The sequence below is a fragment of the Penaeus chinensis genome, chromosome 28, assembly GCF_019202785.1.
Source record: "Penaeus chinensis breed Huanghai No. 1 chromosome 28, ASM1920278v2, whole genome shotgun sequence".
NCBI classification, from domain to species: domain Eukaryota; kingdom Metazoa; phylum Arthropoda; class Malacostraca; order Decapoda; family Penaeidae; genus Penaeus; species Penaeus chinensis.
This window is the reverse complement of record NC_061846.1, coordinates 4,601,110-4,616,109: the sequence shown is the minus strand read 5'-3', so window position 1 is coordinate 4,616,109 and position 15,000 is coordinate 4,601,110. Positions and strand designations below refer to the sequence as shown.

Below are 15,000 nucleotides of genomic sequence, written 5' to 3'. Positions count from 1 at the left end.
ATTTCTTATCGATGAAGAATAGATTTCTATACCTAAGAACATTTGAAGTGTAATAAGGGAATTATAGATGCTAATAAAATATTGCAGTTAATGGATGAAACCACAAAGGAAGCAGCCATTGTGGACCCAGTGGAGCCAAAGACAGTCCTGGCAGCTGTGGAAGAGGCAGGAGTCACCCTCACTACTGTCCTGACAACCCATCATCATTGGTATGTTGGCTGGATGGCTTCGGTCATTCTGGGAAATAATACTTGGATATGTTTTATTGGATAAGTTTGTGATGTTTGTTTTTTTTTTTTTTTTTTTTTCTTTCATTACTTCAGGTTGTTGTTGTTGTTTTAGTTTAGATGTTCATGGAAAATTTGATAGTTCTGGTAGGCACGTAAATAATTTTTGTATATGTTCTACTGTTTATTTTGTTTATTCTATCCTTTTGCTGATAGAAAAAATAAGTTTACCTTCCACAAATTCATCAGCCTTTTATTCAGTTATTCATTATGGTACAGTAATATATTTGATGCTTTGTCTTAGTTTCAGTACAGTGCCATACATCATTATCATGAAATTATTGCTAATAATATCTTTATGAATCTGTAACCATCAATATAACTGAACTCTGGATGTTTAAGATACATGGTGCCACATATGTGCCTAATTATTTTAATTGTGCAGAGACCATGGATATCAAGTCATTCCTCAGATTTTGTCTGACATTTCCACATATTTGTTTTGACTGTTTCTGGTAATTTGTTTGGCAAAAACTACAATATTGATGAGTTATATTATTATGACCTTTAGGGAATTAAATATATGCCCTTGAATATTGTTCTGGATTCAAATCATATACCAAACATTTAACCTGATAATTAACATAATTTATTTTCACACCTACTCAGGGATCATGCTGGTGGAAACAAAGCATTAGTCGAAACATTCGACAAACCCCTGAGAGTCCTTGGGGGTGATGACCGCATTGAAGCCCTCACGCAGAAGGTTTCCCATGGAGACAAGTTTACAGTGGGCAACCTGAACATCGAATGTCTGTTTACCCCATGTCATACGCAGGGTCATATCTGCTATAATGTCACGTCTGAAGATGCAAGTCAGAAGCCAGTTGTGTTTACAGGTAGGACTGTGATGTGTCCTTAGGGGTTTTGTTTCCTCTTTTACTTCTCTTTCTTCTGTTCTTTTTTTTTTTCTTTTCTTCTTTGTTTGTTTTCCCTTGTCTGGTTTCCCCTTTTTTTCTTGATCTTATCAATAATTTCTTTCTTTCTTTCTCTCTTTCTTCTTCTTCTTCTTCTTCTTCTTCTTCTTGTCTTTTTGTGCATAGTGTTTGGCCATATATATCCATCAGTAATGAAAAAGTACTTATGGATTTTTTTGGTTCCAGGTGACACTCTTTTCCTTGGTGGTTGTGGAAAATTCTTTGAAGGAAATGCCACTGAGATGTATAAAGCTCTGATTGAAATTCTTGGTTCCCTTCCTGATCACACTGTAAGTATTTGACATGCTTGTATTTATCTTTATATTTCATTAAATGAGAATATTTTATCTTTTTTTGTCTGTATTGTTATGTATAAGGAAATAGAAAAAGCTTGACAAGTTGCATTTTCCAACAATTTGCTAATATTACTTCATTAATAATTTGCAGGAAGTATACTGTGGTCATGAATATGCCTTGCAAAATCTTGCCTTTGGGTCACATGTTGAGCCTGACAATGAAGCCATCAAGCAGAAGATTGCTTGGGTGAAGGGACGCAGGGATGAAGGACTGCCATCAGTGCCTTCTACAATTGGTAATTGAAAATTTTGGATGGGACAGTTTGATTTTTAAAAAAATACATCTCTCTCCCTCTCCCTCTCTTCAAAAGTATAACACTGATATAGACAAATAAATATACATGCAGAATATATTGTTCTTGAAATCTAAATATATGAATTAATTTTTTTAATGAAATTCCTGTTCATGCCCTTCATAGGTGAAGAAAAGCAGATCAACCCATTCATGAGAGTGAATGAGAGCCCTGTTCAGAAACACGCAGGAACAAGCGAAGGAATAGAGACCATGGCAGCTGTCAGGAGAGAAAAGGATAACTGGAAAGCTCCCAAACACTAAATGCTGCCTAAAATACATAAGAATGATGTTATAACCCTGGTATACCTTTAATTTCTCTTGCTTTTTTTTTTCTTTTTTTCTTTTTTTTATTAGGAAGGAAATGTCTGTAAGAAAGGTATTGTGTATTGTGCAGAAAATCACTTAAAATTCTTATTTACAAGTATAAATAGATGCTGTAACTCCAAGTAAAACTTCCGCATCCAAACGATTCAGAGACTTACATATCAGCATGAGTAATTTTAAAGTCTTCTTGAACCTTCATAATATATTGCTCAAGTAGAGTTGCAGCCATATTGCTAATTGTATATACATAACAGACTCTCTTCATCTTCAGTATTGTAACAAGAAAAAAAGTGTAGATAACAATAGATAAAAGAGAATGAAAATGTGACTGCCATTGGATTCTGCTCTGAGAACTGGCTTCTTATTAAACAAAAGATATGTAGGGCATTACTCATAATATTTTACAGGTTTGTTATGTGTATTATGAGAGCTTGAACTTTTTGTAATTCTGCCAGTATTCTAATAAAGTCAGGAATGATATATTGATTGTTTTAATGTACTTCAACCACCTGAACACATTGCAGTTCTTATCAATTTCTTAGAGATTCTTTAAAGAATAAGTATTTTCCATAATAAGTATTTGAAACACACAGAAGTTCCATGAAACAAAAAAATATCAAGAGGCACTTCACCCTTCCCCTCTCACTCTTTCACCACCTCTCCTACTGCTCACCTCCTCTCTTCCTTTCTCTCCCCCTTCACCTTTACCTTTCCTGCTCTGCCATACCCTCTTACTCCCAAATCTTCCTTAAATTCACTCCTCTGGTCCCACTTTAACCCCTGTGTCTGCCTCCTCCCACTTCCCTCCTCTTCCTCCTTAACCTCCCCCACCCCCCTATTCTCCCAGATCCCCCTCTCCCTTTCTCCTTACCCATCTTACTTCCCTCCTTAAGTCCCCCTGTTTCCCCTTCCCCTTCCCCATCTCCATTTTACCCTTTACCCCTTCCTTCCCCCTCTTCTCTGTAAGCCCCCTATCACATCATGGTAGACCATCCCTATATGTAGTTACATATAGATGGTTACACAAGTAAATGATCACCAATGAGCCAATTACTAGTATTACCTAGCTCAGCTGTTAACCCTTTTCCTTGATTTTTTGAAATATTGTCGTAAATTCTCTATTTCTGTTAGTATTGTTGAAAATATTATAATCATTATAATATCTATAATCATAATAATAGCATCATTATTGATAGCATTAGTTAGAAAAACATATTTCTAACTAAACATATTTCTAAGTAGTCAACTGACTACTTGCTGGCTAAGCACTTGTGGAGTTATCTATGTGTAGAGACATTTCACAAAACACTATATTTTTCCGCCAGCACTGGGTTAACCAATTGTGTACATGTTTGGTCCAAGCTACTTTTGTTAAGGAGAAATATCCCTTCACAGAGAAAACACAATCAGAAATATATATACTACCAATGCATATATGCATGTTCAATAGAAGATTATAAAGTTTACATAGAGAAACAGAAAACCTTTTATGCAAGTAAATATGAATAAAATTACCTGCAGCATTAAGAATTATTGGTCACTGGTGTTATTTGCTTAGTCTCAGATAGACAGAGATGTAGTCATCATAATAGCAGGCCATTAGTGAGGACTGAGTGAAAAATTATGTCCTAACATTCTGCTCGATGTAGAGACCAGATGAACATAAATCTACTTATTATTTGTAATGATAAATTTATCTTACAGAAGGATATGGGAAGTTTGGATATTTTTAACCACATGCAGCCAGGGAAAATGCTATGCTCGTTTTTTATTTTTTTGTGAAATGTCTCTGCACATAGATGGATCTGAAAGTGCTTAGCCACTAAGGAATCAATTAGTAGACCTTGTGACCTTACCTAATTTCACCTTTCCTTGAATTGGCAAGAAAAACATATTTTTTACTAATGCTATGAATATTGATAGTGTTATTTTTATCATAGACATTATAATTACAATAATATTATAAACATTAGTAACAGCAAAATAAGATAACGTAAAATATTTTCATAAGTCAAGGCGAGAGACAGGCAGTACTCGTAATTGGCTCATTGGTGACTTAGTAGAAGTGTAGCCATCTATGCATAAAAACAATTAGTAAATTAAACTCACAATGGGCATGGCATGTACGTACATGCCATGTTCATCAGCATTGGGTTAATGTTTCCTAATTTCCTTGTTATATATCTTGAATAGCTTATATATATATTTTGTTTCACATCATGTATCTTTTGATGTAAAGGGGATTATACTAATAAAAGATCATAATATTTTTCTGGAAGAAAAGAAAAATGGATACTAAAGAGAAAATGGATAAAAACATAAAACAACTATTCGAGATATGATAATGTGTATATATATAAACATTATATGTATTTCAGCCAGCTCTGAATATTTATCAGCATATGATTATTTCAAGAAGAAATGGGGCTCCTAGTGAGTAAAGAACTTTTTCTTTAAACTGGTTAAGTCTTCAATCCACATTCAGTCAAAACTGGTATTGCTTAAATAAAGTTTTGGTCAATCTGAGGAATTTATGAAACTGAAACTTAGAAAAGCATTTCCTTTACAAATGTTAAAATGCAAATTTTTTACTTCCTTGTTATTTCTATTTGTAGGACTGGTTAAAATACATGAAGAGGGTAAACTTAAGCAAAGGATAGCTTATATTAGTACCTTGTTTAATGTGACCAAAACTTCCATTTCCTTCCTGGGAGAAGTGAGGTTTTGTTGTGGTGTTACCAGCAGAAATTAATAATTTAATTTACTAATTTTAGACAATCTGAATTATTCAGAACATGTTATCTAGGGTACAACCATATCATCAGATATTTTCTCATCTCCAAAGCATATGTATTTCATGAAGTGGAAGTCATTTTTTATATTATCTATACATACAATAGTATTCAAAGTCACCTCATTATATGAGGATGGAGTTATTAACCCACTACCACCAGGGAAGGAATATATATATACATGCCATGCTCTCAGTGAGCTTAGTTTATAATTGCATTTGTACATAATGGCTCCACAAGTGCTTAGTCACCCAGGAGTGAATTACTAATCTTACTTGTCTCCCCTATTTATCATTTCCTTATTTTTCTGTTCTACTTTATACTGATATTATTATTGTTTATAAGACTGAAATAATTATAATGTCATTAATAATAACATCACTGATATTAATAGCATTAGGAAGAAAGCAAATGTAGATACACTTCATAATACAATACCTACAATGAACAACATATTTTCCTGGTGGCATTGACTAGGTTAATATTTCATGGATACTTTTCGAAATAACTGGTTTCATAATTCAACTGCATGATAACTTAATGCCAAGTCACCCCAATCCCATGTTCATTGAAGTCATGTGGGGGCTTAAGAAATGGGCTTAAGGGATGGGGACTGAGGCCACATGTGGAGGATCACCCTGCCTTGGACCTCAGCCCTTCTTTCAGCTAATTTGTATGATCTTTTCCTCTCCTCCTTTCCTTATCCTTCTCTTCTTCATTTCCTTCTCCTGTCCACTTATCCTAATCGGTAACTCATTTTTAACCATTTTGCCACAATACTTTATCAGAATGCTACGTGACCTTTGTCTAGCAGTTATTTGTTTTAGCCATTAACCATCCAAAAAAGAACTTCCTTACTCCGGGGGCTTTGGTCTGCAAACGAATATAAGTAGTAAAGTCTGACAATGGAGTATAATATCCATATCAGCTCATAATGGCAAGTGTTGTGCTTACACTAGCACTGCAAAGCTCTACATTCAGTGTAGAATTAAGAGCATCACTTGTATAGCTTTAATTGCTAACATCACATACCAGACCATCTGGTAATTGACAGTAAGTTCCAGGACTGACTGATTAGTAATAATCATACTTGATGCTGCAACAGCAGGGCCATATGGCACCAAATATTGAATTATCAATGAAAATAATGTAATATTAAAAACATCACAAAATAAATGTTGACAAAAAAAAAAAAAAAGTTGTTCAGGTACAACAATAAATTATACTCTTCCCCTATAAAAGCTATAACCTTCTGTCCAGAAGCAAGGCACCTTTCTACCAGGAACAGAGAAAGGTGGAAGGTACTGTCCTGCCCCCGGCATGAAGTGTAAGTAGGGTTACTATTCAGTGGGAGAGGGAGGAGGTAGAAGTTAGATGAGGAAGAGATACTGGGGGAGATATAGAAACATCTTGGGAGGAAAGGGGAGGGGCAGAGCAAAGGACATTGGAGTGGGGAGTGAGAGAAAAAGACTGTGGGATGGCAGTGTTGACAGGATGGCCTAGATGCCAATAATTCTGACATTGATGGGAGTGGTTGATATGGTTGGACAGGGAGGGACTCTCCCTGTAAATCTTCTCCACAACCTGACCAATCCTTGTCATAGACAAATGTTGAGGGAGGGGTGAGGTTGGACAGGTTTTTTTTTTTGGAGGCATTGCTAGGAGAGAAGTGCTGTCAAAGTAAGGAGCTGTGTGTGTGTGTGGGGGGGGGGGGGGGATTATTTGATAAATGAGTAAGACTCAATGCCCCTATTAATGGTACAGTCTTCATTATTTGCCATGATAATTTTTATTTATTTATTTAACATTTTCTGCTGCATCAACGTCTAAGGTCATTAGCAGTGTATAGTTTTTTGGTTCAACAGTTAATGGTTAATGGTTAAACGCAAAATAAATGTGCTAGACATCTAAGGTCATGTAGCACTATAGTTAATGTTAGTGAAGGGTGGTTGGGTTAGTGATTAGTTGTTAAAGCTGGGTTAAGGAATTGGTGAGTGAATGGGTTAGGGTCAGATGAGGTAATGTAAAGGGGTTAGATCAAGTGAAGGATATATATGCATTTGAGGAAGGAAAACAGGTTGTCAAAGCAGAAAGTGTGAGATTCTGTGAGGATGTCTGATAAGTTGGGATGTCTATGTAGGGAGGACGTGGGCATGACAATAGAATATGTGGGACTGAAAGAGGAACATTCGGAAACCGCGAATGTTCCAATAAAGGATAGTTATACTTTCGTTGATTTACTGGCAAAAATTGCAGTGCGTGTTGGAGAATTTGAAGGGGAAGGTGCTAGAGGGTGGGATAAAGAATGAGGTTGGGGAGGTGGTGTTGTATCAGGAGGGGTGTCGGGAGGTAGAGGGTCTGGGGAAGAGGGTACTTGTGACATGAGGGATTCATGTGTATATCCAGGAGGGAGTGGAAGGGATAGAGAGGATGGTGGGAGGGTTAATATTGGTGGGGCTGGAGTCGGGGGGAATGGGTTTTTTGGGGATGGGGTAGGAGGATTGGTTGTAGGGAGAATATGAGTAGGAGGAGGATGGATATCGGCAGTCACTGAGTGTGGAGGGAGCGGAAGTTGTAGAATTTGAAGGTGGATGAGTATTAGTTTGGGACTCGATTATGTAGTTCTGGATATCTTCAAGAGTTTCTGTAGTGGAGTTGGTTGGGGAGTTTTGTGAGATAAAGGTTTTCTTGTGAGGGGGGGGAAGAGAAGTCTGGTGTCTGAAGAATAGGGGCAAAGGAAGGTGGAGGTGATTGTGGGGTAGGGGAAGAGGGGGTGGAACGTTTATTCTGTCTGCTGCGGGTAGTGCCAGGAGGGAGAGGGGAAGGTGGTGGGGCTGTAGTAGAGATTGGAGTGTCTGGATTTACGATGGCAAAAGAATTTGACTAGGGAAGGTAGGAGGTAGAAGTGGGGAAGTTAGATGGAAGGGGGTTAGGTTTATGAGAGGGTGTAGGAGCTAGGGGGGTAGGGGGAGTGGCAGAGTGAGCGACATTACTAGAGTAGGGGGTAAGAGAAAAACCTCGTCGACATGCTTCCTGTCTGGCTTCACGTAGAGTGAGTCCAAGTCTGAATCTGAGAGTTGCTACCTCACTCAAATTTGTAGGTGGGGCAGCCTCTATAAAATACATTATGGGGGCCGCCACAGTTTGCACATGTGCGTGATTGTGCAGAGCAGTTTGATCGAGTATGGCCAGGTTGGGCACATAGAGGGCACATAGCGGGCACATAGCGGGCATCTGGCTGTGGAATGACTGTTTGGCTGGGTGTCCTAAACGCCAACAAATTTGGCACTGACGAGGAGGTTGGTATGGTCGGACAGGGAGGGATTCCCCACCTATGTAAACATTAAAGGGAAGGTCATGTCTACGGAAAGTAATTTTGGCAATGTTAATTTCTTACGATTTCCTCTGGGAGGAATGGAGTAGCATTGTACATATGTTGCATCATAGTCTGTGAGACAGGTGAGTAAATCCTCTCCACAATCTGACCATTCTTTGTCATAGATTGGGCAATCTGTTGGGGAGACGGACAGTTCTGGTGCAAGTATTGAGGGTTGGATGAGGTTCTATAGGGATGGGATTACCACATAGATCAGTTAGTTTTGTTAATGCTATAGCTTGGTTTTCAGTTGTTACTGTGACAAGACAGGAATGGTCAGGTCGGCTACGGAAAGAGACTTTGCCTACTTGTTTTAGGAGGCATTGTTGGAAGAGGTGTGTTTTGAGAGTAGGGAGCTGTGGGAGGGATCACGAAAAATCGGTCCCATTTGGCTGGGCTAAAATGAGTATTTAGGATTCTTGTAGAAGTGGGGGTAGTAGAAGTGCGGGGACGTGTGGAGGGAGTAGTGTTGAGGGGAGGTGGGCAATAAGGTTGTAAGGTAGTAATAAGGGGAGATGGGGTGGTTGATGAAGAATGGTTAATGGTTAAAAGCAAAATAAATGTGCTAGACATCTAAGGTCATGTAGCACTATAGTAAATGGTAGTGAAGGGTGGTTCAGTTAGTGATTATTTGTCAAAGTTGGGCAAAGGAATTGACGAGTAATAAGGGTTAGATCAAGTGAAGGATGTATATGCATTTGAGGAATGAAAACAGGTTGTCAAAGCAGAAAGAGTGAGAAGTTGTGGGAGGGCTATTTGATAAAGGGGCAAGCCTCATTGCCCCTCAGATTGGGGTTATGTCTTCATTATTGGCCATGATAAGCCTGGAGTATGTTGGGGAAAAAAAAGTCCACCCCTCAGGGTCCCCTTGAGGGGTAAGGGCCAGGTATGGCAGGGGAATACCGTGCCCATGGTTCCCTCAGGCCGTTCAGGACTGACAAAGTCAGCCTTTCATCCTTTCAGCACGGCTCTCACACCATAGGAGGTGGATAGTAGAAGGGATTGGTGAAGAAAAACGAATAGTATGAGTGGGAAAAAAGACCATGCAAAATTAGTTTGAGTCGATGGCTGAGTCCCAAGGTTGAGGAGTTCCCATCATTGGGTCTCACTCTTCGTCTCTTAAGCCACCCCATGACAACAACGGGCAAAGGATTGGGGGGGTCAAGTAAAGTGCTTTGTGTGGATTTCCCGAATGGTCAAAAACAAATGTACCAGACATCGAAGGTTACACAGCATTATGGTAAAGTACTGGGGGGAAAAGGGTAAATATGAGTTGACAATTTGGATAAGTAGAGAGAATTAGTTGGGGAGAGGGCCGAGGTCCAAGGGGTGATCTACATTGGGTCTCAGTCTTCACCTCTTAAGCTTCCCCCCTGCTCGACAACTAGCATGGGATGGGGGTGTATTTTTTTTTTTTGGATATATTACAACTAGCTTCAGAGCATTTCATGTTACAACTATGATAGTTCAAATGTGACCGTAGACTATAGATATTTATTACCACAAAAAAATCAGGATGAGTTTGTCTATTATTTAAAAAAAAATTGCCACTTCAACATACAAGGTCATAAGTGTATAAAAAATATAGCAATAGGGTAGGTCTTGGGGGGGGGGGGTAAATATGAATTTACAATTTGGATAACAGGACAAGGGGATGAAGAGAAGGAAGAGGGAGAAAAGACCCTGCAAAAGTAGTTTACACGAGAGTTGAGGTCTAAGGTAGGTTTATCAAAACTAAGAGTTAATTTATAGATTTTCTCAAACTATTCTTTCAATGTCAACAAATTTAGTACAAGTGGATCTCCTAGAGCACTGACAATTTGGTTTTACAGCATGACAATACTGAACACCTGGGGAAACAATGTAGCCGACAACTACATAGGGATTTTTAGGACCATTTTTACTGTACCTGAAGTTTTTACATTTACTTTTTACACTGCATTAACTACTAAACTTATCATGAAAGAATATTTAGTTTTCACAGGATGGAGCATGAAGACAAGTTCATAGTCATCAATTTCATCAGAATTTAACAAAATTGTCCAGTTTCCATTAAATTAACACTTGCATTAAGATACAAGTTTAAATCAATATTAGTTAACTGAATACTAAATTCACAATCATGAAATTATTAGTGAAATTATCAACTCCACCTTAAAATACACTAGCTTATTCAATCTTCCAAAAGATAAGGGTGAAAACACAGGATATTTATAAAGGCAGCTGACTGGCAAGTTTATTGATTAAATATACACCTTCTAAACATAGAATACTGATACTGTGAAATAACGCAGCTTTTCTTCAAAATAACCTGAACTTATTTTGATTCAAACTATGTTGTGTACTGTAATTACTTGAGCTTTCAAACCGGTTTTAACAAAAGGAAATATCATTACCAGAATGAACCTAATGCCATATCCTGAATGCCAACTCTTTTTGAACAAGACAGATCCAAAATCTTTTATAAAAGGAGAAAAAAAAAAAAAAAATCAAAGTAAAGAGGTCATTATATTAATTTTCGTTCTGGAAGTATTCTTTGCTGCCAGCAGGATCAGCCTTCATTGTCTTGGCTCCGGGTTTCCAGCCAGCAGGGCATACTGGGGAAGGGGAGGGAAAAAAAAAGGAAGACATTTAATCAAAATATAGATAACCTCTAACCCTTATAAAAGTACTGATAAATTGCATTAATGTAATTTTTCCACAAGAAACTGACATAACATACATCAATCATAACTTAATGTTCTGAAATTACTGGTATAATATACGAGATTCAACTTCCACTTCATGTAATCTTGAACTTTCAATGAACTTTCAATGTTAATGTCAGACGAAACCTTACCTTCACCGTGCTCATCTGTGAACTGGAAGGCCTGTACTAATCGCAGTGTTTCATCTACGTCACGCCCAACTGGCAAGTCATTGATGGTTACCTGAAAAAATAATGTAAAGAGTAAAAGGAAAAAATCCTGGTCCAATTATGTCTAGATAATGCTTTTAACATACCTACAAAAAAAATTTTGACATTCCTACTATTCACAACTATACATTCCAATCAAAAGCTCCACATTCTCAAAAAATCACTTATGAATTTACAATTATACAGCTTCAAAATGGTTACCTAAACCTCATTCTTGATTACAATATTCACTTATAGCGCCAGTTTGACATACCTGACGGAGATTCTGCTTGCCGTCAATAACGAAGAGGCCTCTGAAAGCAATGCCTTCGTCCTCCTTAAGAACTCCGTAAGCCTTTGCAACTTCCATTGACTTGTCAGCCAGAAGAGGAATCTTCATGGTACCAAGACCACCTTCCTTGCGAGGAGTATTGATCCTGTGGGGAGGAGGATGGGGAATTAATAGGAGTTAAAATTCAATTTTTTTTTAATGTTTTAATGATTTATGATTAAGTATTACTACCTACCAAGCAAGGTGGGAGAAGTGGGAGTCTGTAGAGCAAGCAACCACTTCGCATCCAATTTTCCTGAATTCTTCAACACGGTCAGAGAAGGCGATAATTTCAGTGGGGCAGACAAAGGTGAAATCCAAAGGGTAGAAGAAGAAAATGACATATTTGCCCTTGTAATCCTCCAGGGAAATCTCCTTGAACTGCCCATCAACAACGGCAGTGCCCTTGAAGACAGGGGCAGGCTTGCCAATAGCTGGGACAGTGTTGCTCATGGTGGTGGTCTTGGTATTCTGAAGAGAAAAAAAAAAATTAGAAAAAAATATTGGAACAGTTTAGGCATAAACATTACACAAGTCTACAGAAATTCCAACTCGTGCTTAACGTGTGCACACATGCTTCATGTGATTAACCTAGATTTTCAACCACCACTTGTTGAAAAATCGATAGCTTACCACCTTAAGAATACAACATTCCAGTCATTTAAGTATTTCATCTATCTACATACCCTAATAATTTCAGTTTTATTTGAAAGATTCATATTCTCAATATCTTCAAGCAAAGACATTAAATGATCGTTCTCTTCTTGCTCTTCATCTGGCAGATCAAATGAAACACTGCGCCAACGTCGTTTGGCTCTGCGAGCTTTCCTAGCACTTTCTGTGAACCTTGATTCCACGAATAAAATCCCCGAGATCACAGAGTATTCAACAAAAGTTGTGCTCTTTTCCCTTTCTAATTTCTCCACAATTTCTCTTCCAGTAGAGAGAGCAGAGCCTCTTAAACTCTTATGGGTAGATCCCTCTTCCACCCACTTTCTTACTGCTCCGACTTTATTGCATTTTCCAGTTTTACAGCAACAGAACATGTCCAGTTTTTGTGCTCTGCCTTAATTGACAAGGTCTATATCCACTTCACAGGTTATCTGGTTCAGCCAACTGTCACTTGTTTGCCTTGGTTCTGGTAAACTTCAAGCACTCGGCTTCTGATAAGATAGCTTGATCCCTTTGAAGATCAAGTGTTTACATGTGTGCAATTAACAACCAAATCCTAAGTTAGAAAACATTGTTATATATATTCCTTCTAAAATATCATCATGTACAATAACTTAAACCTCTGCTAAACACTGCCCTTCAACCATATAGATTTACATAGTACATAACTAAAGCCAAGAAATTGTTATATAAAAAATTAATAAGCAAATTATAGCAATGTATAACTACATACCTAAATTTCAGGCAACTAAGACTGTTTTCAAAAAACATTTGAAAAGGCATTAGTATTTTATATATAGCATTAATACTTGTAATGAAGGTCGTGATTCTTATCAGAAACCAATTTAAGCCCTCTTACTTTATAACAAACTGGTTTCAACAGCAATGAGAACTAACATTTTGGTGAATTTACAATGTTAAAACTAACTGATTATTAAGACATTATATACTATAAGATAAGGCAAGTTTCCCTTTACATCCTGCTATTAATGAAGTGCACAATAACTACTTAACACAAGCTGATTTTGCAATTACTAACTAGAAATAGTTGGATCACATGCCCATATAAATCATATCTAATAAACTGGCTTGTCTTACATAGGGGACTAGTTTTCATACAACTGAAGACTATCAAAAAAATCTCAGATATAGCCCTTTCCTATGATCCTTTGTCTGGTCTGAGTCCCCTTCCAAATTCTATAAGGAATACTAAGAGCAAGTTTATACAAACTTAAAAAGTACACATGGTCTGAACTCTCCCTTTTCATTCAAGTAAAATCCTTTAAACAAACAATGACTAAACAAAACATGCAAACAAGAGCTTGACCTTACATAAGCCTTTCTCAAATTTACTTCATTTTTCCTTGTACAACAGGATCACTTGTGAACCTGACCATATTTTCCAATTATGTAAACATTAAAATATCACAGCACAAGTCTCTCCTACTTTACCAGTTCATTAAATTGAAATTTTATTCTCAGCTGCAAGACTGAAGAATATGAAGATTCAATACACAGTAAGCATCTTTTTAAACCATGTCCATACAAGTCTTACTTTATGACTAACTTAAACTACAATCACAAAACTGACTACAAATTCCCATCTTAATTCAGATAATTCTTTGCTTGATTGAACTGGTCTTAAAATTATTAAATATAACAGGTATGATTACAGACAAACCTTTTTGAATGCTCTGAAGTTGAAGCATTATTCCTAATCTGGCATTTTTTCCATTATAAATGTCTAAGCCTACTGTCTTTAATGCAAGACGAGCCACTGTATATTAAAAGATATTAGCCGAGGCAAAAGTAAGAGATGAAGAAAGGACCATTCTTTAAAACTCAATATGCCTCTATAATGTACCTAACTTGTATAGATACCATCAGTGCTATCATACATCTATACTCTGAAATTTATACTCGCAACCTTATCTGTACGTTTAATCATCCCCCAAAGTACATTTCTAACTGAGCGATAGCCAATAAAGTCACATCCGCTAGCTAAGAAGTCCACTATCTTCCAAGATATTTTAGTTTTCAACATCTCCATTTCAATCCTCTCATCAATCTTTTGAATTTATGCCATTTCCTCTTCCAATTCACAGGCCACCTAAGATTTTCCCCTTGTTTTTACATCTTGCATGCATTCTAAACCAGTAATATAATGCAGATAAATGGTAAAGTTATTCATGAAAAGCCAATAAATTACCTTTGGATTTTGGGGCTATCTTTGTCAAACAATTTCTAGAAGCTTTTACGTCTAGTGCACTTTACACAAACAATTACTGCTACATGTTCACACCTATATTTTACAGTGCAAGAATATGCAAATTTACTTGTTTGGCCAACTTCAACGGACAGAACTAAGTGCTTAAACAATACTTTGCATTTTGGGTAGAAATAACCGAACAGATTATATTCTTTACATGCTAGGGGTTAAAATAATTCCGTTGTTCATAATTCATGAGCCACTCCTTGTAAACTCAAAACTTCCAATACACCATTTTACTTGTCAAAATCACACACTTTCCTTTCCACATGTCTAAATTTCCTCTCACAACTGAAATACCAAGAAGAAACACACAACACTTAAAAAATTATAGAAATTGGATGGAGAGTAAGTGTTCACCACGCAACACCAGCACAGACTAACAATCACACTGCATCAACCCACCACTCACATTCCACTACCTAAAATCAATCTTGCTATTGCATTCAACAAAGCATAAATTGTATTCTCACTGTCTCACTCAA

General features: G+C 37.2%; 2 protein-coding genes across 5 annotated transcripts in view; one reads left to right on the top strand and one right to left on the bottom strand.

Moving 5' to 3' along the window:
- The window catches only part of LOC125040185 (hydroxyacylglutathione hydrolase, mitochondrial-like), a 9,683-nt gene extending 7,024 nt beyond the window's left edge, over positions 1-2,659 (top strand). For all 4 annotated transcript variants that reach the window (XM_047634724.1, XM_047634727.1, XM_047634726.1 and 1 more), the window contains 5 exons: positions 88-209; positions 897-1,126; positions 1,391-1,494; positions 1,652-1,796; positions 1,980-2,659. In XM_047634724.1, coding sequence (XP_047490680.1) covers positions 88-209; positions 897-1,126; positions 1,391-1,494; positions 1,652-1,796; positions 1,980-2,116 — 738 coding nt within the window. In that variant the 3' untranslated portion in view covers positions 2,117-2,659. The remainder of the gene's footprint in view (positions 1-87; positions 210-896; positions 1,127-1,390; positions 1,495-1,651; positions 1,797-1,979) is intronic.
- Positions 2,660-10,571: 7,912 nt separating this feature from the next.
- LOC125040025 (peroxiredoxin 1-like) lies at positions 10,572-12,635 on the bottom strand. The gene is made up of 5 exons (XM_047634445.1): positions 12,261-12,635; positions 11,771-12,045; positions 11,518-11,680; positions 11,187-11,277; positions 10,572-10,944 (listed from the first exon to the last, which is right to left on the bottom strand). The coding sequence occupies exons 1-5, from the start codon at positions 12,618-12,620 to the stop codon at positions 10,859-10,861; spliced, it is 975 nt and encodes a 324-aa protein (XP_047490401.1). The 5' UTR covers positions 12,621-12,635; the 3' UTR covers positions 10,572-10,858.
- Between the last annotated feature and the right edge of the window lie 2,365 nt (positions 12,636-15,000).